This window comes from Dryobates pubescens, chromosome 11, assembly GCF_014839835.1.
Source record: "Dryobates pubescens isolate bDryPub1 chromosome 11, bDryPub1.pri, whole genome shotgun sequence".
Lineage (NCBI taxonomy): Eukaryota > Metazoa > Chordata > Aves > Piciformes > Picidae > Dryobates > Dryobates pubescens.
The window spans coordinates 10,874,246-10,899,919 of record NC_071622.1 but is presented as its reverse complement, the minus strand read 5'-3'; the positions used below and the strand labels follow the sequence as shown (position 1 = coordinate 10,899,919).

At 54.9% G+C, this 25,674-nt stretch overlaps 2 protein-coding genes across 2 annotated transcripts in view; both read left to right on the top strand.

Moving 5' to 3' along the window:
- The window catches only part of XPR1 (xenotropic and polytropic retrovirus receptor 1), a 133,640-nt gene extending 127,181 nt beyond the window's left edge, over window positions 1–6,459 (top strand). The window contains exons 12-15 of the mRNA XM_054165231.1: window positions 1,122–1,288; window positions 2,271–2,410; window positions 4,072–4,293; window positions 6,180–6,459. Of these exons, the coding sequence (XP_054021206.1) occupies window positions 1,122–1,288; window positions 2,271–2,410; window positions 4,072–4,293; window positions 6,180–6,240 (590 nt within the window). The 3' untranslated portion in view covers window positions 6,241–6,459. The remainder of the gene's footprint in view (window positions 1–1,121; window positions 1,289–2,270; window positions 2,411–4,071; window positions 4,294–6,179) is intronic.
- Window positions 6,460–12,116: 5,657 nt separating this feature from the next.
- KIAA1614 (KIAA1614 ortholog) lies at window positions 12,117–23,681 on the top strand. The gene is given in 11 exon segments (XM_054165050.1): window positions 12,117–12,491; window positions 12,493–12,638; window positions 12,640–12,782; window positions 14,933–15,562; window positions 16,371–16,434; window positions 17,688–17,837; window positions 18,930–20,354; window positions 21,236–21,440; window positions 22,599–22,711; window positions 22,824–23,008; window positions 23,324–23,681. Coding segments are annotated over 11 exon segments (3,594 nt in total). The 5' UTR covers window positions 12,117–12,152; the 3' UTR covers window positions 23,518–23,681.
- Window positions 23,682–25,674: the final 1,993 nt, after the last annotated feature.

The window sequence follows — 25,674 nt, the reverse complement described above, 5'->3', positions numbered from 1 at the left end:
TCTCAGCCTCGCAGCACATCACAACATGCTTTATTTTTATGAATGTTATGCCCCAGATTTGCTAATTAAAAGCAAACAGAATTATCAGATCTGTTTGTTTTTACCCAGCCAACTGATGTGGGGAAATTCAGCTGAATTGAGAGCAGTCTAACTTTGGGGTTTTTTTGATGGAGTGGGAAACAGCTTAGTTGCAAAAACTTATCCACAGTCCCATGTGTCACTAAGAGGAGCTTCATATGGGCCTTTCACTATTTGAAGGGGACCTACAAGAAGGCTGGGAAGGAACTTTTTGCAAGGGCTTGTAGTGATAGGATGAGAGGGAATGGCTTTAATCTTGAGGAGGGCAGATTTAGACTGGGTATGAGGAAGAAATTATTTACAGTGAGGGTGGTGAGACACTGAAACATGTTGCCTGGGGGAGGCTGTGGATGCCCCCTCCCTGGGAGTGTTCAAGGCCAGGTTGGAAGAGGTGTTGGTAGTCTAGTGGAAAGTGTCCCTGCTCATGGCAGGGGGTTTGAAACTTTATGATCTTTGAGGTCCCTTCCAACCCAAAGCATTCTATGAATCTGTTTCAAACTCTGCATCAAGCCCTTTCCAGGATTTAACACCTACAGATTAATGTACTCCCCTTCTTTTGCTTGTTTTCCCCTGCCACCACAACCTCTGAAGTGGCCGGTGGAAATCCCTGTCCTGCCCATCTTCTTTCAGGCTTTTGGTGTTTTAATTTACAGTTGTTTATGTTTACACAAACCAAGATGTTTTCTGACAAATCCCTCCTCTCCGAGCCACTGCCCCGCTGGCTTTTCCCGTTGTGCAAGCCGGTGTCCTTGGTGAAGTATGGCACTCAGCTTCCACCTGCTGTTCAGAGTCAGAATGGCAGCTCTGCCATGAGCTTCCAGAGAACAGCAATCCCAGTTGGAATTTCATTCCCAAAACTAAAGTGGGATTTAAATGACATGTAAAGCTGGTCCTGGTATAGCTTTTGATTTTGTTCAAATTAGCCTGAACTTCCCAGAATTTTGAATAAAAGGGATGTTGCTTCCACTCAGCCACTTTGTAGCTGTTCTGACACACAGTCTGCTGTAAGTTGCACTGAAGTATGCTGTTCTTCTCTTTTCTAGCTAAAAACCACAGTGACACCCAAGTGTTCTTCTACCTGTGGATTATCTTCTACTTCATCAGCTCGTGCTATACTCTCATTTGGGACCTGAAGATGGACTGGGGTCTCTTTGACAAAAATGCTGGTGAAAATACCTTTCTTCGAGAAGGAATTGTCTACCCTCAGAAAGTGCGTACGCAGCCTGCTCTCACGTTAGAGAAGGCTTTTAATCTTTGAACAGACCTTGCTGAGCTTAGAGCATGGTGCACTTGGCCACTGGTGCTTCTGAATAATAAGGCAAGGGGCAATGGATATAAACTACAGCACAGGAAGTTCCACCTCAACATGAGGAGGAACGTCTTTTCTGTAATGGAGCTGGAGCACTGCAACAGGCTGCCCAGAGAGGTTGTGGAGTCTCCTTCTCTGGAGACTTTCAAGACCCATCTGGATGTATTCCTCTTTATTAGAACAGAACAGAATTAACCAGGTTGGAAAAGACACTTGAGATCATTGAGTCCAACCTATCATCCAACACCATTTAATCAACTAAACCATGGCACCAAGCACCCCATCCAGTCTCTTTCTAAACACCTCCAGTGATGGTGACTCCACCACCTCCCTAGGCAGCCCATTCCAATGGCCAATCACTCTTTCAGTGAAGAACTTCTTCCTAACATCCAGCCTAACATCTTCAGCATAAGCTATGCAAGAACATGTATTTTTAAACCTAATGACCATAAACACAATGCTCCTAAAAGTTTTTGTCAAGATGGACAAGCAGCAACAGTGCAGTGCTATGTCATAATATAAACTAAAACAAATGGGCTCTAGTATTTTAGGTCTATATATAGAGCAAAAACTGCCTAGTCTGGAGACTTTCAAGACCCATGTGGATGCATTCCTGTGTGACCTGCACTAGGTTCTATGGCCCTGCTCTGCAGGGGGGTTGGACTCAATGATCTCCGGAGGTCCCTTCCAACCCCTAACATCCTGTGATCTCATGGGCTGGGATCTTCTAGCAGTAGAGCTCATTTGTTTCAAAGAGGTCATTTCATGCTGTTCCTTTCCCTAGTGGCTGAGCTGCAAGTAAGTTCCTGAAGGCCCAAAGAGGTCTGTCTCCTGTGCAGAACATACATGATGAGCCATCCTGTTTGTCTCTCTCCTGCTTCAGGCGTACTATTATTGTGCCATTGTAGAAGATGTGATCCTGCGTTTCGCGTGGACCATCCAGATCTCTCTCACCTCCATACAAATCTTTCCTTATGCTGATGACATCATTTCTACTGTATTTGCCCCACTGGAGGTGTTCCGGTAAGCCTGCTCAGCTCAACAGTTCATCTTCCTTTCACGTTTCTATTATGTGTGTAACATCCAACACGCTGGGAAGTGCCTTGCTCCTCGGACATGGAAGATACCAGTCCTTGAAATGGAAGCCTGGGTCTAACAGAAACATCTAAACCAAACAGGGTGCTAAGTGAAGAAAGCTGTAGAGGGCTTTGCAGCAATATGGGGCTGGGTTCTTCATGCTGCCTTTGCAGCTGCCTCTGAACCTAGACCTAATCTTGAGAGGTTTGTTATTACTAAACTACTTCTTAAAATTTCCAGCTTTCCATGCAGCTGTCTGAGTATACTGCAGGTGATCCTAAGGGTCTTATGAAAGGAGAGTTGGGTCCTGCCACCAGTGCAGATTCCAAGATGAAATTTCACTTGGTTCTGGGGTTTACAGTCGTTCTCAAATCTCTGCTGCTTTTCCAAACACTAATTTGGATTCTGCATCATTTGAATCTGCAAGGTTCCACAGCTCTTTATACACTAGTATGTCCTCTAGTTGGAAAGCCACCCTCACAGCTTCTTGAGGTGACTAAAAGCCCTTGAAACTGAACTTCACTCGCTGTGCGTGGTGGGGGTTACTGACCCTCACTCACTGTGCGTGGTGGGGGTTACTGACCCTCACTCACCGTGCGTGGTGGGGGTTACTGACCCTCACTCACTGTGCGTGGTGGGGGTTACTGACCCTCACTCACCGTGCGTGGTGGGGGTTACTGACCCTCACTCACCGTGTGTGGTGGGGGTTACTGACCCTCACTCACTGTGCATGTTGGGGGTTACTGACCCTCACTCACTGTGCATGGTGGGGGTTACTGACCCTCACTCACTGTGCATGGTGGGGGTTACTGACCCTCACTCACTGTGCGTGGTGGGGGTTACTGACCCTCACTCACTGTGCGTGGTGGGGGTTACTGACCCTCACTCACTGTGCATGATGGAGGTTACTGACCCTCACTCACCGTGCGTGGTGGGGGTTACTGACCCTCACTCACCGTGCGTGGTGGGGGTTACTGACCCTCACTCACCGTGCGTGGTGGGGGTTACTGACCCTCACTCACTGTGCATGGTGGGGGTTACTGACCCTCACTCACTGTGCATGGTGGGGGTTACTGACCCTCACTCACTGTGCATGGTGGGGGTTACTGACCCTCACTCACTGTGCGTGGTGGGGGTTACTGACCCTCACTCACTGTGCGTGGTGGGGGTTACTGACCCTCACTCACTGTGCATGATGGAGGTTACTGACCCTCACTCACCGTGCGTGGTGGGGGTTACTGACCCTCACTCACTGTGCGTGGTGGGGGTTACTGACCCTCACTCACTGTGCATGATGGAGGTTACTGAACCTCACTCACCTTGCGTGGTGGAGGTTGTGTTCTACTTCTAGTGCCTGCTGCCTTCATCACTGGGACAAGGAATGAGCCTGACAGATCTGCTGCTCTCCAGAGAGTTGGAAAGATGTTGCAGCAGGTGTTGCTGTTAGTCATTGCCTGCCTTTCCGTATTCCCAGCATGTTCCCAGAGGCATTTTGATCAGTGAGAAGAGTCAGTGGTGCCCCAGGGCGCGTACCTGTGCTCCGCCAAGCACGGGCAATGCCCATCAATTGGAATCGGATTGGTAATTGTCGCTTTTTCTCCACCCAGGCGATTTGTGTGGAACTTCTTCCGCCTGGAGAACGAACACCTGAACAACTGCGGCGAGTTCCGTGCCGTGAGGGACATCTCGGTGGCGCCGCTGAACGCCGACGACCTGACGCTCCTGGATCAGATGATGGACCAGGAAGACGGTGTGCGGAACCGCCGCAAGAACAAACAGTGGAAGCGCAGCCAGAGCGTCTCCTTGCGCAGACCTCGCCTGGCTTCACAGTAGGTTTTGCCTCTCCTCGGCCACAACAAACCGCATCTCGTGTTGGAGCCGCATGGTGGCTGTTTGTGGGCCAGACGATCGTGTTGATCTCAACCGAAATAGTTGTGCAAAGGGGGAGCAGGGCCAATCAGTAAACAGATGTGCCTCTGCTGGAGGACTGATCCATCAGACGGGGTGCTGGTAAACCGCTGGACAAGGGAGTTGCATTTACAAGACTTTCCTCCTGCAAGAATAGCCTCTAGCAATTGCAAGAGGTTATAAATGAAGAGGTTCCAGGTTTGCAGCTGGCATTTTACAGGCTTCAGACCACCCCAGGATTTCACCTATCCTTTGGTTAAATCTTTATGTGTAAAACCAGACTACTTCCTCTCTCAGGCCTAAACCTATGCCTTTTCTTCTTTCCACCCATCATCTTTGCACCCTAAATGTTTGCCTACCTTGCACCCCAGCCCCTGAACCTGCTGACTTTATGTCTTCACCACAGTCCCTGTGCTCTGAGCATCGCAGGGTGCTCCAGTGTCCCACGCACTGCTGCTGCCCCAGCAGCACAGCTGCAGAGCCCTGCCCTCTGGCCAGGGGATGAGTCTGGGCTCCCTGGGGATGCTGAAGTGCAGTGGGTCAGGAGCATTGTGCAATCCCTGTGGCACATCCCCCTCTTGCATCACTGCATGGGAGGGGTGGATTGGAGGAGAAGGAGGCCCATGGCTGTCATGCAAAGGGTGTGCTCTGCCCTGAACCACAGCCCTTGGGCCATGCTTGTCTCATATCCTTGTTGGCTCAGAGTATACGGATGTGACCCACACCAACAATCTTCATGTGGCCACTAGACACTGAAAAACTTTGTGCAGAAAGGATGTGGGCCAAACCCTGGTTGAATTCCCTACAACCACATCTGTTTACCCTTCAGACACACAGCAAACAATGTCATGCAAACAGCAGGTCAAGGGAGGTGGTTCTGCCCCTCTGCTCTCATGGGACCCCACCTGGGGTACTGCATTTAATCCTGGGACCCCCAGCGTAAGAGGAACATCTGACAGTTAGAGCACATCCAGAGGAAGGCCTTAAAGATGATCAGAGGGCTGGCTGGAGCACCTGCCCTATGGGGACAGGCTGAGAGAGCTGGGGCTGTTCAACCCAGAGAAGAGAAGGCTCCAGGGGAGACCTTACAGCAGCCTTCCAGTATTTGGAAGGGGTACTACAAGAAGGGTGAGAAGGGACTTTTTACAAGGGCTTGTAGTGCTAGAATGAGGGGAAATGGACTGAAGCTGTAAGAGGGTAGATTTAGACTGGATATTAAGAAGAAATTCCTTACAGTGAGGGTGGTGAGACACTGGAACAGGTTGTTCAGAGAAGCTGGGGATGCGCCCTCCCTGGAAGTGCTTGAGCCCAGGTTGGACAGGGACTTTGAGCAACCTGGTCTAGTGGAAGGTTTCTCTGCCTATGGCAGGAGTGTTGGAACTAGATGATCTTTAAGGTCCCTTCCAACACAAACCATTCTATGATTCTTTGTCAAGACTATAGCAGAAGAAGCTGCTGTACATCAGCCTGATGGCAGTCTGAGCAGGAACACTCCTTTGGGTCTGCAGCCCCTGCTGCAGCAGGAGTTCTGTGCAGAGGGGTGGATGCATGCGTCGCATCCTGGAGTGCCGCAGCCATCCCCGGCGTGGGCAATGCCATGGAAGGAGGATGCTGAGGGACAGCTGGGCCTCTGCTATTCCCAGTGAGAGTGGGGGAGTGTGAAATGGCTTTGGTAGCCTGCTTATTCCCTCTGTATGTAGGGAAGACTTTGTTCCCTCCGAATGCACTGCGGTTTTGCTGTCTGTGTGTAGCAATGGGAATTTCTCCTTCTCCCCAACGCGTGTTTTCTGTTTGTGTTTTTTTCCAGGTCCAAGGCTTCTGACACTAAGGTGTTGATAGAGGACCTTGCGAATGAAATGAACACATGAGATGGCCACGGTCTCTTATTCCTCATCCTTTGTTTTCTCATTCTGTTCCCCTCTTCCCCAAGTAACCTGATCTCTGGTACAGTTCCAGCTGATGACAACAGGAGAAAACGCTGAACACATTTTCCGAGCTCTTCCAGACCAGATAACCTATGGACTCCCCAACAAGCTCACTGTGTTTCATTTCTTTTCTTCTGGGTTCATTTTAATGTCCTATTTAAAAAAAAAAAAAACAAAAAAAACCCAACAAACTTAAAAAAAAAAAAACAAAAACACAAAACAAACCTTAAAAAACCAACAACAAAATAAAATATTTCACTTTGTTTTGCCAATAAAGAGGACAGTTCAGGAAAGAAGGATTGTTTACAGTCTCAACAAGGACATACAAAGCAGTCTGGATTCACGAAGCATCCTAGGGACTCCCTCATGGGACAGTGCTGAGAGCACACTCAGTTTCTGCTTGGCCCGGTTTTGACTGGTTGAAACCGGACTTAAAGTTTTTAAAAGCTGATTATTTTAACTTGTTTGGGTTGTTTGTTTTGGTGGTTTGTTGTTTGCTCGGGGTTTGGTTTGGGGTTTGTTTTTTTCTTTCTTCATACCCAGCGCTGAGGCACTGGCTGCACTTGCAGGGAAAGTGCACTTAGAGCAGTATCTTCATTCATGAAGCTACTTTTTAATTTGATGTACCTTTTCTTATAATATTTTTTTTTTTGGGGGGGGGGGAGGGGGGCGTGGGGGGGTGGTGGGAAATCTGATGTATCTGTTGCATATAGTTCTCACTTTATTTATGAAACTCAACAACCATATGAGAGTGATTTTTGAGTCCTGTGCAATGAAGGTTGGAACGGTAAAACAAAGCCGGGAATGTAGATATAAATCTCCAAGGTCGTGGGGTTATGCCCTGCAAGATACCCCTCTCATGAGACAACTTGCACCTCTGTTTACCTTTTCTCTCTCTCTTTCTCTTTTGTTTTGATTTGATTTCAAACCAAAGTTTCTCTTTCTGATATTTTTAGTTGCTGCTGCTGCTGCTTCCGGGCATGTCTCTTGTGCCGGTTCAAGGCCAACTTTCCATGCAGCTGTGTGAAAATAGTGCAGGTGATGTTAAGGCCCTTTTGAAAGGGCAGCTGGGTCCTACCACCAGTGGAAAAAGCTGGGTGAACAAAGGCTTCAGAACTTCCCTTTCCAGATCAAAAAGTGTTTCTTCAAAGCCTTAATAATCTTTAGATGGTGTGAGGGCATCTTGTACCAAACAGGGAACTTTTCTGGTGTTCTCCTTTAGCCCAGCGCAGCAGAAGTGGGACGAGGTGAGGAGGTGATGGTTCCTGGAGGGGGGACGTGAGCAGGCAGGGATTCAGGAGTGGTGGTGTGTTGGAGAGCTGTCAAGGAGCATGGAACAGAAATGTGTTGTGCCCACCTGATGGGGAAGGTGAAGTTGAAAACAAGGCTCCTTGTGGTTTCTGGTTTGGCAAAAGGCCTGTGTCGGGAGCGGTCCCAGTGTGCTGCCCTGTGGCTTGGTGGGTGGCTGTGCTCCATGCCTTGTCTCGCCCAGTTTGGGAAGTGAAATGCTGTTAAACAGACTGGGGTAATGGGCACTCATATTGCTGAGCAAATTACGTTGGAGGAGCAGTGCTAACTCCATGGTCTTGTTACTTGTTGGTCTCTCTCCTGTCAGCTTCCTTCCTGTTCTCTTACAGCAGTACTGGTGAGCAAGGGGAGCTGGAGCCAACCCTTGCAGCCAGCACTGGTGCCAGCAGATCAGCTGGGCCTGGCTAAAGGCCCTGGGACTGCCACCTTCCCTTCTGCCTGGCCTGTGGGCAGCCACGGTGCTCTGCCAGGACTGCAAGGAAAGGGTGGCACTCTCAAAGCAGGATCCTCAGCAGTGATGTCTGTCTGGGGGTCACCTCTAGTTTGGGTGATAGAACTGCAGGAGTCTCTGCTCAGTTGCTGTTTGGTGGTTGTGGTTTGTTGGGGTTTTTTAATGAGCTGATAGCTTGGTTTCTCACACAACCAGTATGTTTCATTTTCTCAGTTTGCCTGCTGTGCCTCTTGCCCAGAGGAACTGAAGAAGGAAACTTAGTTCTCTTCATTTAATTGGAAATGGATGAAAGTTCAGTGGTGGTGAACCCATTCCCTGTGCCAGGCTGAGGGCAACCCTGCAAGCCTGTAACTACCTACACTTCACTGATGTGCTCTCCATTTACAGACAAATTCTGACAGACCTGCTAGGAGATGCCTCTGCTCTGTCAGCGGTGCATGTGGTGGTATGGCTGGCGTGGTGGTGGTTCTCCTCCTTGCATCTTCTACCACCTTGGGCTGCTCTGGGGTTGTGTTGCCCATCCATGTGGTGCCCAGGAGCCTGCTTTCCCATATGTAACCCCCTTAGGTTTGTGACTTGTACCGAAATGGAGGGTTCCTGTTTGTATGGAAGTGGAGTCTGAGATACAAAGCCCTTTCAGATATTTCATTTCCTAATTGTTGCTGCAGCAGTTGTTGTTGTGGCCACACCTTGCCAAGGCGTTCCCAGCGACGGCGGTGGGAGATGAGTGAAGCTTGTACCTGCCTGGGGTGGTTTAGAGAAGGGCAACCACCCCAAGGGGGACAATGCAAACCAAACCAGTGGTGTTACTGAAGCAAGTGGTTCTTCATCCACAGGAGCAGAGCTGTACTGGTAATTCTGCCTTTCAGAGGGAAGAGAAAATACAGAAAGCCATGCTGAAGTGATGCCCATCCCCTGGGAGCACTCTGCCTTCCTCAGCTGGGCTGGGGAGAGCGGGGCAGGGCAGGTGGTCTGCATCTCACCTGCACCGTCCAACCATCTATTTCCCAACCTGGCAGGAAGGACCAGGCTGCAAGTAATTGAAGTCTTACTCAGTAATTTACCCACACCCTTGTGGGAAGCAAGGTTTCAGTCTGCTCTGCTCACTGCTCTGCTCTTTCCCTTTTTTTTTTTCTCTCCATGTTGGCAGGAGAAATAAAGGGGGAAAAAAAAGGGGGGGAGAAGGGCGAGGGGGAAGAAAAAAGGGGAGGTGGAGTGCTACAGCTAGCAAACATCTAAAATAAAACATGGTCCCTTTTGGCAGTGGAGATGCTCTCTGAGGGGGAAGTAGCCCAAATTCCCAGAGGCATGGCTTTGAAAGGCTCCCTGGCACTGTATCAGCCTGTTCCCTCCCTCCCTCCCAGAGATTTCTGAGAAATCAGGCGTGCAGATTCCTCCCAAGAGCCAGCACCAAAGCCAGGATGGCTCCGTGTCTGCGAGAACATCTGGCCAATAAAGGGAGACCTAACGAAGACAAGCAGATGGTGAGAGAAAATCTCTCCGTTGCTTCTTGAGAGCAGCTGGAGCCAGTGGAGTGGGGACAGCCCTGGGGTGGCTTCATCTTATCAGCAGGTTTTGCCAGTGGGTGCTTCAAAATGCTCCTGGAGGGAGAGCAAAGGGGTGACAACCCATGAATTAAAAGGAGCTGGGTGGGATTGTTCTCCAGTACTGTAGTTGTTGGGGTATATCTGGATGGAGAGTGGAAGCTGAGAAGGGTCTGTTGTCTAACCTCTGTGCAGCAATGCTGGCTTCCGGGTGTTGAGCAATTTGGTGATGGCTGTGTGCAGCTCCAAGGATGGTATAGAAGCTCCTTTTCTCTGGAAACCCTTGTAGATTGTCCCATCTAAGAGGAGGAGGTGCCACAGTGTGGCTGATGACTTTTGGAAATTGCCTTTGAACTCACTTCTCTGTGCTGACTCCCTGCTGCTTTCCATCCTTCCTGCTCTTCCAGGGATTTTTGAGTTGCGTGGGGTTAGGATTTGTGGCATCTGGAGTTCCCTTCATGATTTTGACACAGTGTCACCAGGAATGCCAGGTCTCCCTGCGTGGGGAAACCAATGCTGTGGGTGAGCAGTGGGGCAGCTTTGGGCTTTACAGGCTTGGTTCACAGGAGCAGAAGCTGCTCCATCCACAGGGGACTGATGCTGTCCCACCACATTTTAAAGGAAATGTGCTTGCAGCACTTGTGCTGTGGCCTGCATGTATCAGACAAGCTCCTACCTCTCAAATCCAGGTGCATTCCCAAAATTGGCTTGTCCTGCGCCTTTCCCTGCCCTGCTCCCAGCCCTCCTTGTTTTGTCAGTGTCTGTGCTGTGTGTCCAAAGCCACGGGGTCTGCAGGGGGATGACCAACAGCCGGTCATCGGCATGAAAATCCTGAGGAGGAAGAAGTTTCTTGTGGAGCAGAGCTGGAGCCTGCTGCTCTGACTTCCCTAATAACTCCTTGTGCTGCTTGTTCCAGCTCAGCTGCTGCAGCTGTGTGCAAGGCAGAGAGGAAAAGTACAGTCCTGGTTCAGGGGATTGCAAATCCCTAGGGATTTACTGCGGATCTTCCAAGGAACGAGGGAGATACAGAGCAAAGCCTTCGAGCTTTGCCCACGTTTTGAACAGCTGAGTGAATTTGGCCTTTTCCTGCCAGGATGCTACTGTGTCCTCACTGTGACACAGGGTGCAGCCCAGGCTTTTGGGGACTCATGGCCCCCATGTTGGGTTGTCATGCTGGGACATGCCCTGGGACTGGGGCATGGCTTGACTCCCACTGGGCACACAAAACCCCCTTTGCTCACACACGGTATCCCAGCTCCATGTCTGCCCTTTCCTCCGCCATTCCGCTTTGCACTTGCAGAGGAAGATCATCTTCTGCCTTAAGCATTTGTTGGGTCTTTTTAATTGACATTTTTATTCCAGAAGGTGATAGGATTGTTTTGTCTCCTTGGAAAAGAGGGGCTGGGGCTCCTGGGGGAAGAGTGGAAAATCCCTATCTTAACTGAGCAGGAGTCATGGTTGGGCACGGTGGCTGTCACCTCGTCACACCTTGCCTCCTTTTACATGATGCCATCCCAAAAACTGCACCTTGGGACAATGTGTCAACCCACCACCACTGTGGGGTTAGACTGGTGTGCCAGCATCTCTCAGGGGCTACAGTGCCTGCTGCAGCATCCTGGCTGCAAGAGAAACTCCAGTTTTATAAGGAGAGGAGAAGAAAGGGATGGTAATAGTGAGCATGCCCAGAGGCTGATGCCCCGGCTCCTTTCCTGGTGGGAGTCAGCTATGCTGTGGTGGATGAGAGGCCCCAACCCCACCTGAGAAGATGCCCCCCTGGCCTGACAGTCCTTCGAGCTCTAGAAACCAAATCACAAACTTTGCTCCAGAAGAGAAATTGGGCAACCTGGTAAAACATGTGATGACCTCTCTGTCCCATAGGTCCTCCTGGCAAAGGATTGGCATTTGCAAGGGGCCCAGGGTGGAAATACCAAAGTTCCTCCCAGGTCCTGCTGCCGCCTTCCTCTCCCCCCTCCCCGCTGTGTTGGTCTAAATGATCTTTCTATGAAGCCCTGTAGATGTCAAAAGTAATTATGGAGTGTGATTAGTCCTCTGTGGGTGCTTTCTTTCTTTCCTCCTCCTCCTTTCTCTTTTGCTATCCCCTTCTCCACTCTTCTTTTTTTGGCTAAGTGGAAAAGGTGAGGACAAAGAATTGCCGCTTGCTTGGACTCATGATGTGTCTGTGACTGCGCTATTAGCTGTCTCCTCTTTTCTCCCCAAATGGATATCATTTTTGAAGTGTGGAATACCCTTCTTGATAAGTAGGTTTAAAAAGAAAAAGAAACTACTACTACTACTAATAATAATAATGCACAATGTGATGCTGTTTCATAGTTTCTAGGTGGTTGTATAAAGCAAAGTTACTGTGATTGTGTTTTTCAAAGGAAAAAGTGATTGGTTACAAAATCTGTCCTTTTTTCATTATTACAAGCTCTTTGTTTTCCAATGATCTGATGGCTCTTTTGTCCCCAGTCTGTGTCTCTTTGTTTCCATGTCCCCCCTCCCCCCGGTGCTGCACCCACCCATGAGGGTTTTGCCTCCACCTATCTGTAAAGATGCTGCTCTTGTGCCCTTGGGAGCTGCGGGCTGTCACTGGTGGTTTCAGGTGCTTGGAGAAGGGAGATTTGTTGGAGGTGGGCAGGAGGGGTTCACAAGGAGGTGCCCAGGGCTCAAAGCCAACATGCCAGGGGATGATGTTGGAGGAAACCACCTGCCCAGACTGTGCCGTACCACCTAAAGGCTCTTGGTCCTTCTGGGAACCTTTGGTTGCTTCTCTCCAGCTTGTCTCTGCTCCCGGGTGTTGTTCTGCCTGCACAGTAGGCTGCACAGTAGGCTGACCAGAGGCTGAGCAGCCTAGCTCTGGGTTGTCTGGGGTCTGTGCTTTCATTTTCCTCTCTTAAATCTCTTCATCGTCTCTTGCAATCAATCCAACTCCAGAAGAGAGCCCAGCGCCTTGCAATCGCTCTAAGCCTGTTGCTGCTCACGCCAGCCGCTTCCCGGAGGTTTAATCCTGCCTGCAGCTCCTTGCCTGTGCTGCCTGGTTGGTGGCAGGAGCCCAGCTGCCCCTGTTTTGGCACCTCACCGGGCCGTTTGTCCCCACTTGATGGGGACAACATCTCCCAGAAACGTTTCACCTCAGCAACCTGGGCAGAGGAGCCGGGATCCCTCTCCAGGATGGCACGGAGGTAAGGATGGGTCCTGGCACCGCAGGGGAGGTTGGACCTCAGGGCTGGGGTACAGGGTGAGGAGGGTCTCTCTGCCCTGGGCTCTCCCACCCAAACCTGCCAGCCATCCCTTCCTGCCTGGGAGCAGCCAGGGGAAGCTGCCCCATCTGTTCCACATGGAGCAAGGAGTCATGCCTGCTGCTGGCCAGCCCCCCAGGCACAGGCAGCCCCCATCAGGAAGGAATAGCTCGGGTTTGGCCATGATAGGCACCCTGGGGACACCGGGGATGGTGGGGGCTGTTTTAAGAAGATAAAAGTGATTTCTTGCTGCTCGTGCTGGCGGGGGCCAGCGCGGCTGGAGCCGGAGGATTAAAACAATTTCATAATCCTGGTGATTTCCTTTTGATCGGGATTATGAAACCAATCACGAATATCAAAAGCTGCAGCTTAAAGCGGCAGCCGGCATGGGGCCGGGATGCCCATGGCCCCCGCAGCACCCCTCCTGCCCGCAGGGGACGGCAGCCCCGGCACTTCCAAGGTAAGCACAGCCCACCCAGGACCCTCATCCTGCATCCGGAGTCTTGGAGCGGGGGAGGGGTTTGCTCGTAGGAAGGGAGGGCAGGGAGTTTTGGTGTTTGGGGAGTGCGTACATGTTGCACGCTGGATTTAATGCTGATGCTTTGTGGAGGCACCAAGCTTGGTCCGCACCATCCTAATGCCCGAAGGTGTTTCGTTGGCCATGGCTTGCCGAGGGGTCCAGGCAGGATTTGGCCTCCGGAAAAGCAGGAAAATTTAGCACGTCTGCAGCGTGTGATGCTCACAGGAGGGTGCCTAAAGCCGGCTGTGCCGCCGGGCTGAAGGTTGGTAAACACCTCCACCTTGGCGGGACCGTCCTTTGGGGCTTCTTGGAGCCCCAGCCACTGGTGTGTGCCAGAGCCCTTTGGCGCCCACTACCCTGGAGCGAGGTGTTCCCCGCCTCGGCAGTCCCGGTGAGGTGGGCTGCCTGTGCGATTCGCTCGCTTCCCAAACCCACGGCCCAGACAAAAGACATTCCTGAGGGACGGCCGAGACGGACGGGCTTCCCTTCGTCCTCCCGTGGGGTCCCCTCCATCCAGGCGCGGGGTCCCCTTGGTCCCCAAACGTAACACATGGCCACGCTGGCGTCATCACCCTGTGGGGCCAGCCAGCGCGGGGGGAGGCAGTTCGGCGCCAGGGCAGGATTTGGCCGGACGCCCATTGTGGAGTGCGCGCTTCGGGGGCGCGCGTTGGAGGAGGAGGCCTGCTCGGGAGGCAGGGCTGGCCACGGCCGCGCAGCCCAGCCAAGCGGCTGAGCTCAGGCTCGCTGAAGGGGCTGGGATTTGCTGGTTTGTCCTTTTTTCTTTTTTTTTTTCCTTAATTTTTTTTCCCCTCCCTGCTTCCTTCTCTTCCGCTTTCCTCTCCTTCCCAGCCCTCTCCCGATGCTGCTCCGGGGGTAAGAACAGCCCTCCCCTCTTGCCCGCGGCCCCAGCGAGGGGCTGCGGTGAGCGGGGGGGTGATGGGACCTGGGTCGGTGTCCCGGGGATATTCCTGCAGCTCCCGGCACGGGAAAGGCTCCTGCGCGGGTAACCGTGGGGCCAGGATGCTGGCGGCGGGGCGCAGGAGTGCAGCGGGAGCGGGAGGCCGGTGCAGGATGAGTGACACGTGTAACACTGGGACCAGGGCGGAGCAGGGAGCTGCTCTGGCCGGTGGCACCTTCAGCGAGTTGCAGCCAGGAGGGATTTGTGTTCCGGGGAGCCTTGGGGGCCTGATTTGGCTCAGAAAGTGGCAGTTCCCTCTGGGGCAACATGTGGAGTGCCCCAGGGCACCTAAACCAGCATGGGGCAGGCACCCATGCTCATGCTCAGCCCGTGGACACGTATTTTGGAGAACCACCACACACCCCCTTTCCTCTCCTTGCTCCAGAGCAATGGCACTGCAACGTGAGTGCTGTGGCTGGGTGGATGACCTCATGCTGTCCTCACACCACAGTTGGCATTGCACGTGGTTTGCCCCTTGGGCACAGGCATCACTGTGACTGCTGACTGCTGAGCCTCGGGCAGGCAGGAGCAGTGCTGGTGGCAGGAAGCACCAGGGTGGGAGGGTGAAGGCATGGAGGGAGCTCACCCACCCTCCCCTGGGTGTTCTCCCCACAGGATCCATGGAGGGGGGCTCTCCCGCTGAGACACAGCGGGTGCTGCGGTCCCTGAAGCAGCACAGCCAGAGCAGCAGCCGAACCCCTGGCCAGCCAGAGCACCTCGAGGCCACCTGTGGCCCCCATGCCATTCTGGAGAGCAAGGTCAAGGCATTGAAGGAGAAGAGGGGAGGTGGCCGACCAGGGACCCCCACAGCCACCCCTGAGCGTTCCTCACCCAAGAAGCCCCGTGCCCGGCGGGGGAGGCTGGGGGTGGATGCGGCAGTGGTGGAACCACGTGCCCAGCTCCGCACCTACCTGACGGATGGGCTGCTGGATGGTGGGGAGCATGTGGCCAGCAGCCCCTCAGCCCCCCGTGTCGGCACCCCAGGGCTCTGGCGGGTGCCAACACCCAAGGGAGATGTGCTGGGAGGCACCAAGCTCTCCCTGGATGAAGGCATTGGGTCCCAGGTCTCTACCTCTCTTCATGAGAGATCCACTCTGGAAGAAGACACACGAACCCCACCACGGGACAGGAGGGTTCCCTCAGTGTCCCCCACCACAGTGGGGGGCTGGGAGAGGCTCTCTCTGGCTGAGCGGGTTGAAAGGAACCGGCGGCTGCTGCAGGAGGTGCTGGGCCTCACCGTGCCTGGTGAGTATTTTGGGCATGTGGAGGCTTTCGGTATTGCCAAAGGGGAATGGAAAGAAAAAGCTTTGGGGTGAAGGAGGGGGTCTTGGTGCCATCCTCTGGGCTCCCATGTGCTGCTGGTTCACCCCCCATGCCTGCCTTGTTTCCCATGGCTGCTGCACCCCCTTCGCAGGCAGCAGTGGGAGATGCTCACAAGCAAAATGGGCACTTCATCAGGATGCTCTGAGTGCTGCCAGCCCCCTTCTGTGTCCTGGTGTGGAAAGTCACTCTTAAAACCAAGAACAAGAATTCTACTTTCTAGGGTACTTGAAGTCTGCAGGCATCATCTTACCTTTGCAAGCTGCAAATAGAAGGAACAATGTCTTCCCAAAAAAGGTTGTCAGGCCCTGGAACAAGCTGCCCAGGGCAGTGGTGGAATCCCCATCTCTGCAGGGATTTCAAAGCCATGTAGATGTGGTGCTGAAGGACATGGTTTAGTGGTCACCTGGCAATGCTGGGTTAACAGTTGGAGTTGATAAGCTGAAAGGTCTCTTCTAGCTGGAACAATTTTATGCTTGTATTCTACCAGAGAAGGGAATTAATTTCTCCTTTGAAAGGCTCTGTCCTAATGACCCCATGGTTCCCATCCCTGCAGGCACACCCCCACACTGGGCACTGCTGCCCTGTGTCCTTCTCGTCTGAGGTCTCTGCAGTGCTGAGCAGCTGTGATAGCCCCAGGAAAGCTGTGAGGGGCATTGGGCTGCTATCAAGAGGGTAAGGTGGGGGGCTGCAGTCCAGCCAGGCTGATGGCCTTCCCTGTTCTGCATTTCAGAGGTACCAGCAAGTGATGGGGACTGGGATTCGGGAGTCTCACTGCAGGATGCTGAGGGCTGCAGGTAGGTCAGTGCCAACGGCAAGAATGGATGTTTCCCTCTTTCCCCCCTAGTTTAAATGCACCCTGTGAAGTAGTGCTGGGGCTCAGCAGGCATCTGGCCAGCTGCCTCCTGATGTGGCATCCAGGAAGGGGACAGGCTCTGGCAATGCTTCAGTGAGAGCAGGGGAGGAAGGTTAGGCTGAGCAGAATGTCCATGTGATGTATGTGCACGGAGATCCCCACCTGGACCCCAGGGTGGGAGGGGAGCTGGGGAGGAGGACGAGAGGATGAGAGCGAAATTTGCTCCAGGTGCTTAAGAGGATCAAGGCAGCAGGCATGTGTAATCTTGTTGGACTAATGATAAACCTTGGAGGTACAGACTGAAAATATGGAGGTGCGACAGGCAGGTGAGCTGGGCAGCAGCATGCAGGCTGGGAAACACAGCTGGAGGTTTAGGTAGGGGCTACATGGGGGAATCAAATTAGTAGGGAAGACCCCCTTGGACTGTGGTTATGCTTGCTGGGATTGATTGGTGATTGCTGGCTACAGGGCAGATGTTGGGATGTTGTGTTCCCTGTGAGCACAGGCAGCCAAAACCTGGAGGGACACCCCATGGTGCTGCAGAGGAGGCTCTCCTGGGGGCTAGCATGCTCCCACTCTCCTGCTGCAAAAAGGTTAAGGCCAGGCTCCTCAAAGTGACTGCCTGAGCTGATTATTTTAATCAGGGGGATTAGGGCCATGGCCAATGGGGAAAGCAGCACTGGGACAGGACTGTGCTCTCCCATAGCCAATGCATCCCCAGTCCTGTAGCTGGTGGCACTGAGGCACTAGGGCATGAAGGCGAAGACCCCCAGCAAGAAAAGGAAGACAGCTGTGTCAGGGGGGTCATCCCCAATCTACCTGTGCTCACATCACTGCAGGATTTACACTGCCAGGGACTGGAGGCAGCGTCTGCCTCAGTTTCCCCAACCACCTCTAGGTGCCTGTGGTCAAAATGCTGCCTCAGCTGAGCCAGCACCTGAGCTGTGTGGTTGCTGAGCCCTCCTGTCAAAGCATCACTGGCGTGGGATGCAAGCTGCTCCTTCTGCCTGGCACCGGGGACAGCGGGTGGTATGGAGGCTCGCACCCAGCTGCCCCGCAGCGTGGCAGCCAGCGCGCCAGTGAATGGAGGCCAAGCCCCGTTTTCTCCGGGCAGAGCAGCTGCCTCGTCACTGCTAAACCACCTCTAATCCCTGTTATTTTTTCCTAATCCCACTGCCCGCTGCGGGGCCGCAGGGCCTTTGTCCCTGGGCAGGAGCTCGAGCTGAGCCCGCGGCACGAGCAGGCCAAGCAGCTGCTGCAGCGCGCCCGCATGAAGGCTCGCACGAACCCCCTGCGCGCCAGCCACGACATCCTCCTGCTCTCCGCCGCCGCCCCGCACCCCAGGTCAGTGCCAGCCCCGCAGGGACACATCTTGCCTCTGCTGCTGCCGAGGTACTTGGCTGGGGGGGGTCAGGGAGGTGGGGCGTGTGGATTTGGTGTGTGAGTGCAGAGCCAGGGTCCAGCCTGTGAGGTGCAGCAGTGTAGCCTTGCATGAGCAGCTCTCTGCTGGCAGCAGCGTCCCCCTGCCCGGGGCGTGCCTGAAGTCTTTGCAGTGTAGTATTTGGGGGTGGTTAATTGTGTTTTATGGTGATGGGGAGGCACTGGGAGATTTGGGCCCCTTGCTGCAAGGAGGACATGGAGGTGATGAAGCAGGCCCAGAGAAGGGCAATGGAGCTGGTGAAGGGTCTGGAGAGGTGTAGCTGTGGGAAGTGGGGTTATTTAGTCTGGAGAAAAGGAGGTTGAAGGGGCATCCTTTTTGCTCTCTACAACTCCTGGAGGGAGGTTGGAGGTGCTTGTTAGTCTCTTCGCCCAAGTTACAAGTGATAGAATGAGAGGAAATGGCCTCAAGTTGCACCAGGGAAGGTTTTGATTTGATATTAGGAACGATTTCTTTGTGAAGAGTGGTCAGGCTGGCCAGGAAGGTGGTGGTGCCAACCATCCCTGCAGGTGTTCGAAAGAAGTGTAGACATGTCACTTCAGGACATAGTCAAGGTGGTGTTGGGTTGATGGTTGGACTCAATGATCTTCGAGGTCTTTTCCAACTGAAACAATTCCACGATTCATGGTGTGCTCCCAGCTGGCTGGGAGGGTTGAGTTCCCCTGCTGGTGGGGAGTGCTGCGGTGCTGGAAGGCTGTACCGAAGCGGTTGCTCGTTCTGTGTGCTGAGTTCATGTGCAGTTCAGTGTTCTCAGACTGATTAATCATCATCCAAAGGTGATGGAGGTCTGGCTGGGGCAGCGAGGCGTTGCCGCTGCCTCTTGTGATTTCAGCTACAGATAGCCCAAGGCTGGAGTGGAGCAGGGCCATATGCTGCAGTGGAGCATTGGGTGGACTTTTCTTCTGCCCCCATCTTCTGGGTTTCCCTGATCCTGCCCTGCTTTTCTGAGGGAATCGGGCAGCACTTGCAGCTGGTCCGTGTCTATCTGTCTGTCCCAGGGACAGGGAACCCAGTGGAAGACTGAGCATCGCCCCGCGGGACGGCGGGAGCCTGAGTGACTCATCGAGCGGGGAGTCGAGCTGCGACCGGCCGCGGCGGCCACGGGGTCCCTCCCCATCCCGCGTCCGCTTCGAGGACGAGTCGGCCCGGGACGCCGAGGTGCGGTACCTGGAGCGGCTGCAGCTGCGCCACCGGCGGGTGCTTGGCTCAGTGTTCTCCTCATCGGAGCCGGCTGGCGGCGGGCAGCCAGCGGACAGGGCCAGCCAGCCCAAAGCCCGGAGCAGTGACCTTGTGGCTGGGGGCAAGTGCAGTGCCTGTGGCTCCTTCCTTGGGGCCACCACCAGCCGAGGCACGGACACGCCGGCAACCACCACCGAGGCTGAAAGCAGCCCTGCAACAAAAGGAAGCGTCCCAGGAGATAGCGGAGGGCCAAATGCTGCTCGTCCAGAGCCCAAACCCAGGGCCCTGGGCCCCCGCGGGTCCCCACTGTGGATCCTCCCCTCCCGGCAGCGCATCCACACTGAGAAGATCAAGGAGACCTACATCGGGGATGTCACCTACATCGACGAGGTGGACTCAGCCCTGGAGAGCACTGACACCTCTGACGGCTGCCGGACAGACAGTGAGGAGGCAGGACCCCACAGCCCCCACCCACGGGGGCACCGGGACCCCCGGGCTCGTGGGCACAGAGCCCCCAGTGCTGTCCCTCACACGGAGGCAAAGGCTGGGAAGGGGACATGTGTGGTCAGCGCTGGCCCCCGCACAGGGGACAGGGGCTCAGGTAGTGCCACAAGCCAGGTGGGGGCTGTTTCACCACCACCACCAGGGACAGTCAGCAGCAGGGAGGATGGGAACCCCCACCAGCGTTCAGGGGGCAGCAAGGGGGCGGGAAGCACCTCTCATCCCCCACATCAGTCCAGTGAGACCTCAAAACCCTACTCACAGCCGGGGCCTGGCACCCCCATGCCCCCTTCCACCAAAAAGGCCTGTTCCCAGGTGCCTTGCAGGAAATCTCTCTTCTCTAGTGGCAGCCGTCGAGCATCAAGCCAAGAAGCCCAAGGCCCAGAGCCCAATGGTAGGAGTGCTGCCTCCTGCCAGCCTGGGGGCACAGCCGGGTCAGGGGACCGGCAGGGTCCCTGCAAACCCAGGTGGCTCCCAGGGAGCCCGCTCCGTGCCTTGTCCACCAACAACTGCAACAACACCCATGGGCAGGACCCCTCAGAGATGGACAGAGGTAAGAGACCCATACATGAGGGTGCCTGGGGGGTTGGTGGGTACTCAGTAGGGCAGGGACATCATTGTCTTCTTGTGGTTACAGAGGCACCATCACATCCTCCCGCACAACCCCAAGAGGCTGCTCGTCTCCCTGGGGAAGTTGCTGGAATGCCTGGAACACATCACTCAGCCAGAAATGCAGCACATGGGTGAGTGAGAGCAAGAGGCCACCAACATCCTGCACTCTTGCATGAGTGCTGTATGCCAGCTTGTGGAGTCTCCTTCTCCAGAGACTTTCAAGACCCATCTGGATGCATTCCTGTGTGACCTGCCCTAGGTGATCCTGCTTTGGCAGCGGGGTTGGACTCAATGATCTCGAGAGGTCCCTTCCAACCCCTACCATTTTATGATTCTATGATCCCTGAACATCCCTCCTTGGCACAGCAGGAAGCTGCCAAGGTACCCAATGGGATTCTGCCTTTTGGCACAAAAAAACCCACTTCAAAATCACAATATGGCTTCACCTGTGGGCTCGAGTGGGTTTTGGGGGAGCTGCATTTCACCCCACATCTGGTTTTATCAAGGGTGCTGCAGCACATGGGAGGATGACTCACCTTGGGGGTGTTTAGCTCAGTGCCAAATTCTTGCCTTTTGGGGAGTATCACCTACAAAACGCTGCCAGCTGGAGGACTGCCTTGTGGTTCACCAAATACCAATCTGCTGGCTCTGTGCCCAGGAGTAGCATGTCTCAGCCTGGCAGGAAGTTTTGGAGGTAGCACTGAGTCTTTGGGGCTCCTTGGCAGGAGGTGATGCCTTCAGGCAGAGAGCAGGGGGGGTCTGAAAGGTTAAACCTCTGAAATGATGGGTGGAACGGGTAGGGAGCCCTTCAGGACGATTTGGCTTGTGAAACCATCCCTTGAGCGTGCTGGGAGGTGGCTGCACCCCGTCTCACCGTGCACCCTGGTTTCGGCATGCTGCAGCTCTCCAGGCTGCACAGCTGGGTGCAGGGCGCATCTCCAGCGCTTAAGCAGCTGCAGGTTCTGTTCTTCAACAGGCACACGGGGGATAACCATCGTCACTCCCCATCCAGGGAGCTGGGGCGGCCGGTCAGCCGCAAGGGCAGCAGCGCTTCGGCCTCGGGGCTGAAGAAGCTGCTGTGCAGCCTGAGCCAGAGCACTAAGCAGCGCCTGGGCCGCTTCCGCTGCTACAGCATGGAGCAGCTCCCGGCCTCCGACGCCACCCCTCCAGATGGCCCCGGCATGAAGAAGTCGCCCTCCCTGCAGTCTCTGCAGCTGGTGAGCTTGAAATATCGCCCCAGGCAGGGGATGTCTGTGGGGAGCCAGGGGGTCATGCAGGAGGAGGGCTGCTGGGCTGGGGGAAGCATTCCTGAACATGGCTTTATGGCTCCAGTGGTCCCAGGGTGGGGCATGGGCATGTGCCCGCCCCAAGGCTGCTGGGTTTGAAAGCCCAAAGTCAAATTGAGAGCAGCCTTGTGGAGAGGGTACTTGGGGGTGCTGGTGGGTGCACAGCTCAGAAGCCAGCCGTGTACTGGGCTGATCCCCAGCAGTGTGGGCAGCAAGTGGAGGGGTGGGATTCTTCCTCTCTGCTCCACTCTGCTGTGGTGGTCCAGCTCTGGAGGCCTCAGCACAGGAAGAGGCATGGACCTGTTAGAGCAGGGCCAGAGGAGGCCACAGAAATTATCTGAGAGCTGGAACCCCTTTGCTATGAGGACAGGGTAAGAGAGCTGTGATTGTTCAGCCTGGAGAACAGAAGGCTCTAGGGAGACCACCTGGTGGCCTTTCAGTACTTAACAGGGAGAAAGCTGGAGAGGGACTGTTTACAAGGGCATGTAGTGACAGGAAGAGGGGCAGTAGCTTTCAAGTGAAAGAGGCTAGATTTAGATAAGGTGTAAGGAAGAAATTATTTATTGTGAGGGCAGTGAGATATTGGAACAGGGTGCCAAGAGAAGTTGTGGACACCCCAACCCTGGAAGTGTTCAAGGCCAGGTTGCATGAGGCTTTGAGCAGCCTGGTCTAGTGAAGGGTGTCCCTGCCCATGGCAGGGGCACTGGAACTACATGATCTGTAAGGTCCCTTCCAACCCAAACCATTCTTAAAATGGAGAGTGGAAGGAGAAATGAGATGGTGGGGAGTGGAAGAACAGCTTTGGGGAGGGGAGATGGAGTAATTCGGTTGGGGATCATGGCTTTTATGTCCCAGCCAACTGAGCAGCAAGACACCTCCCTGAGAAGCCCCACTCCCTGGGTGGGCATCCTGGCCTGGAGTGAGGGACACTGCCTTATCCCTCCTTAGTGGTAGTTTGGGGAGGGTTCCAGTGAGGGACAAAGTGGGTTGCAATGCCCCTGCTCCATTGGCATGCTAGTGGGTGAAGGGCTGTGGTGCTGCACAGTGTTCATGGTTGTCCCCCTCTCAATAGGGTGTTTTTTTTCCCAGGTGTCACCCTTCTGCCAGCCCCAAAAGGCCACCTCTGTCCAGAGCCTGCAGCCCCTCCTGGGCAAGGGATCCCGTGCCAGTGCCTACCTCCTGCCACAGACCACAGCTGACAGGTAGGTTGGGGCCCAGCACATCCCTGGGCAGGCTGGTGTTGGTTCAGCATAGCTGGGAACCCCAGCAGCATCCTGGGGTCTTTGCTCACTCTGTCTCCCCTCCTGCCCACAGGAAGGGGGGCTCAGGGCCACGGCGCTCGCTGAGTGTGGAGGACATCGGCGCGCCGGGCAGGCCGCGTGCAGTGGGCCGTGTGGTGGAAGTCTTCCCCGATGGCACCAGCCAGCTGGAGCTGCAGCGACCCCCCGGCGGCGCCTTTGGGTTCTGTGTCACCTCTGGGAACGGCCGGCCCGACACAGGTACGATGGAGGTGTCCCACGGTGCCACCTGAACCCCACGGCAGGGATTGCACAGCCCCTCTGCAGCAGCTCTCATTCCTCCCCAGGAGTCAGCATGGGCATGGGTCAAGCTGCATCCCCAACTGGGCCCCAGAGGGTGATGGTGGACAAGGGCATGCTTTGGCTATGCACAGTCCCCCTTGTCCCTTGCCTTGGGACACAAAGCCTGTCCCAAAGGCCATTCATTGTGAGTTTGTTGCTGCACGCAGTCCCCTGGGGGGCACAGTCCCAGCCATGGGGCGCAGGGTGGGGAACTCACCCTGTCCCTCTCCACAGGTGTCTACGTGCAGGAGATGGCAGATACCGGCACAGCCAAGCTGTATGCAGGGCTCCTGGGCGTGGGAGACGAGATCCTGCAAGTCAACGGCGCAGCTGTCTCGGGGCTGGGGCTGGCCCGCATCCAGGAGCTGCTGCTCCAGGCGGACTCCCTGTCCCTCCGCGTGCTCAGGCACCGGCCCACACCACGGTAGCCCCGGCACTGCTCCTGGGAAGCCTGGCCCAAGGAGGACGTTGGCCCGGCATGCTGCAGGATGGTGCTGTGGACTAAACTGAGTCTTCTTGGGTGGGTTTCCCAGCCCCTGAGAGACAGTACAGGACCAAGGACCACCCCTCAGAGTGTCCAGCATCTCCAGGAGCTCCCCGAGTGTGGGAATGGGGGACAGCTCAGCCCTGCCACTGAGCTAGAGTGGGTCTGTCCTGCTGGGCACCAGGGTACTCCATCTCCAAGAACACAAGAGACATGAAGTTCCCTGCCAGCACTGGGAACCTGTGCCTGTGGGCTGGTGGGTTCCTGCTAAGTTATTTCAAACTGCATAAATACATATATATATATATATAAATACATACACACACAGGAGGAGGAAGTTCTTCACCATGAGAGTGGTGAAGCTCTGGAATGGGTTGTCCAGGGAGGTGGTTGGGGCGCCATCCCTGGAGGTGTTTAAGACCAGGCTGGACGAGGCCCTGGCCAGCCAGATCTAGTGTGGGGTGTCCCTGCCCATGGCAGGGGGGTTGGAACTAGATGATCCTTGTGGTCCCTTCCAACCCTCACTATGATACACATATGTAATCATGAACCGTGGTGCCCTTGGCTTGTGGGTGGTAAGGAAAGGGGCTGGGAAGGGAAACTTGGTCAGGGGGATGGGACATGCCCTAGCCCATGTTGTGGGGCTGCTGGTGGGTTGAGGAGCTGGGGATGGGTCAGGGTGCTGGGGAGCACGCAGGTGCCTTGCTGTTGGGTTGGTGTAACCACAGTGGGTGGCTTGTCTAGGGTGCTGAATGCATGTCTTGGCAGCAGGGTGGCATGGCACGTGTCCTGGGAACAAGCAGGGCTGGGATGCTGTTGGTTCAAGGCAGCAGTTCTTTTGAGGCCTCAGGACCTGCTTGGCCTGTGGGAGTGGAGAAATGGGGACAAGCCAGTGGGGCTTTCCTGGGGTAAATACTCCCCTAGAACACTGTGCTGGGGGCTCCTGCTGCCACCCCTGGGCAGCCTATATTTTGGTGGGAGGTCTCTGGATGGGCTCATTGCTGCCTGGTTTTCCATTGCCTGGTTGCTCCAACAGCTGCCTCCTGAGTGTAGTGTGGTGCTGGGGGACACTGGGCAGGCAGCTGGTGGGGGGACTTAGCTGCCCACAGCACTCCTCAAAAGGCAGAATGACTTCCCCACTCTGGTGAGAAGCATGGTGGGGGGAGCACAGGGTGACAGGGCTGCTAGGCTTTCCCTGTGAGCACTGCTGGGACAGCAGCAGGGTACCCATTGCTGATCAGAGTGGGCTGTGCTCCCGCTGGTTTGGGGGCTTCCTCTTTTCCAGCCACAGAAGGAGAAACTGGTGCTGTGGCGCCGGGGTGGCTGCACAGGGACAGCATTGCTGGCAGGCGCTGGGGAGGCTGGCGAGCAGAGGAAGCGCAGCAGCAATGGCTGCACTCGGCATGGTGATGCTCCTCATCTGGGCAACAGCTGCCCACAGCACACAGGGGACCTCAGAGCAGCCTTAAAACCAGAGTGGGTGATGCCCAGAGGAGGCTGGTGGGAGCTCTTGCCACTGCCTGGTGCCAGGAGAGGTGCTCGTCCCCGAGTAAGGGTGACCGCAAGAACCAGTGGTGATCTCTGCCACGCCGCGCTGGGCAGCAGCAAGGCATTTATTTAGTGTTAGGGGCACCACCAACAACAGAAAAAGCAACTGCACACAAGAGAAGGGAGCAGAGAGTTTGGTGGCTTGCAGTGATGCCAGCAGCTGGGCCACCCTCCATCGAAGGAGCGTTCCCACACGGAGCACTAGGAGTCGAGGACGCGCGACCCCGCAGAGAACAGCGTGGGGATGGGAGGTGTGCAAGCACCAGCCACCGAGCCCCAGGAACCTGCTCCTACAGAGGTACTGAGCCCAAGGAGCTGGCCACTGCCAGCCTTGGAAAGCAGACACTGCCTTGTTTCTTGCAGCATAACCAAGAGAAATTAAGTGCTCTGCAAGGCTAAGGAGCAACTGCTCATGTAATTAGTGCGAACAGGCACTGAGGTGTGCGCTAACAGAGAGCGGCCTGGCAGCGCAGCCCGGTGCCCTGTCCAGCTGCAGAAGGCACAGTGCCTGTATGGGGGACAAGGAGGGGGTCACACTGCTTGAAGGAAGCCA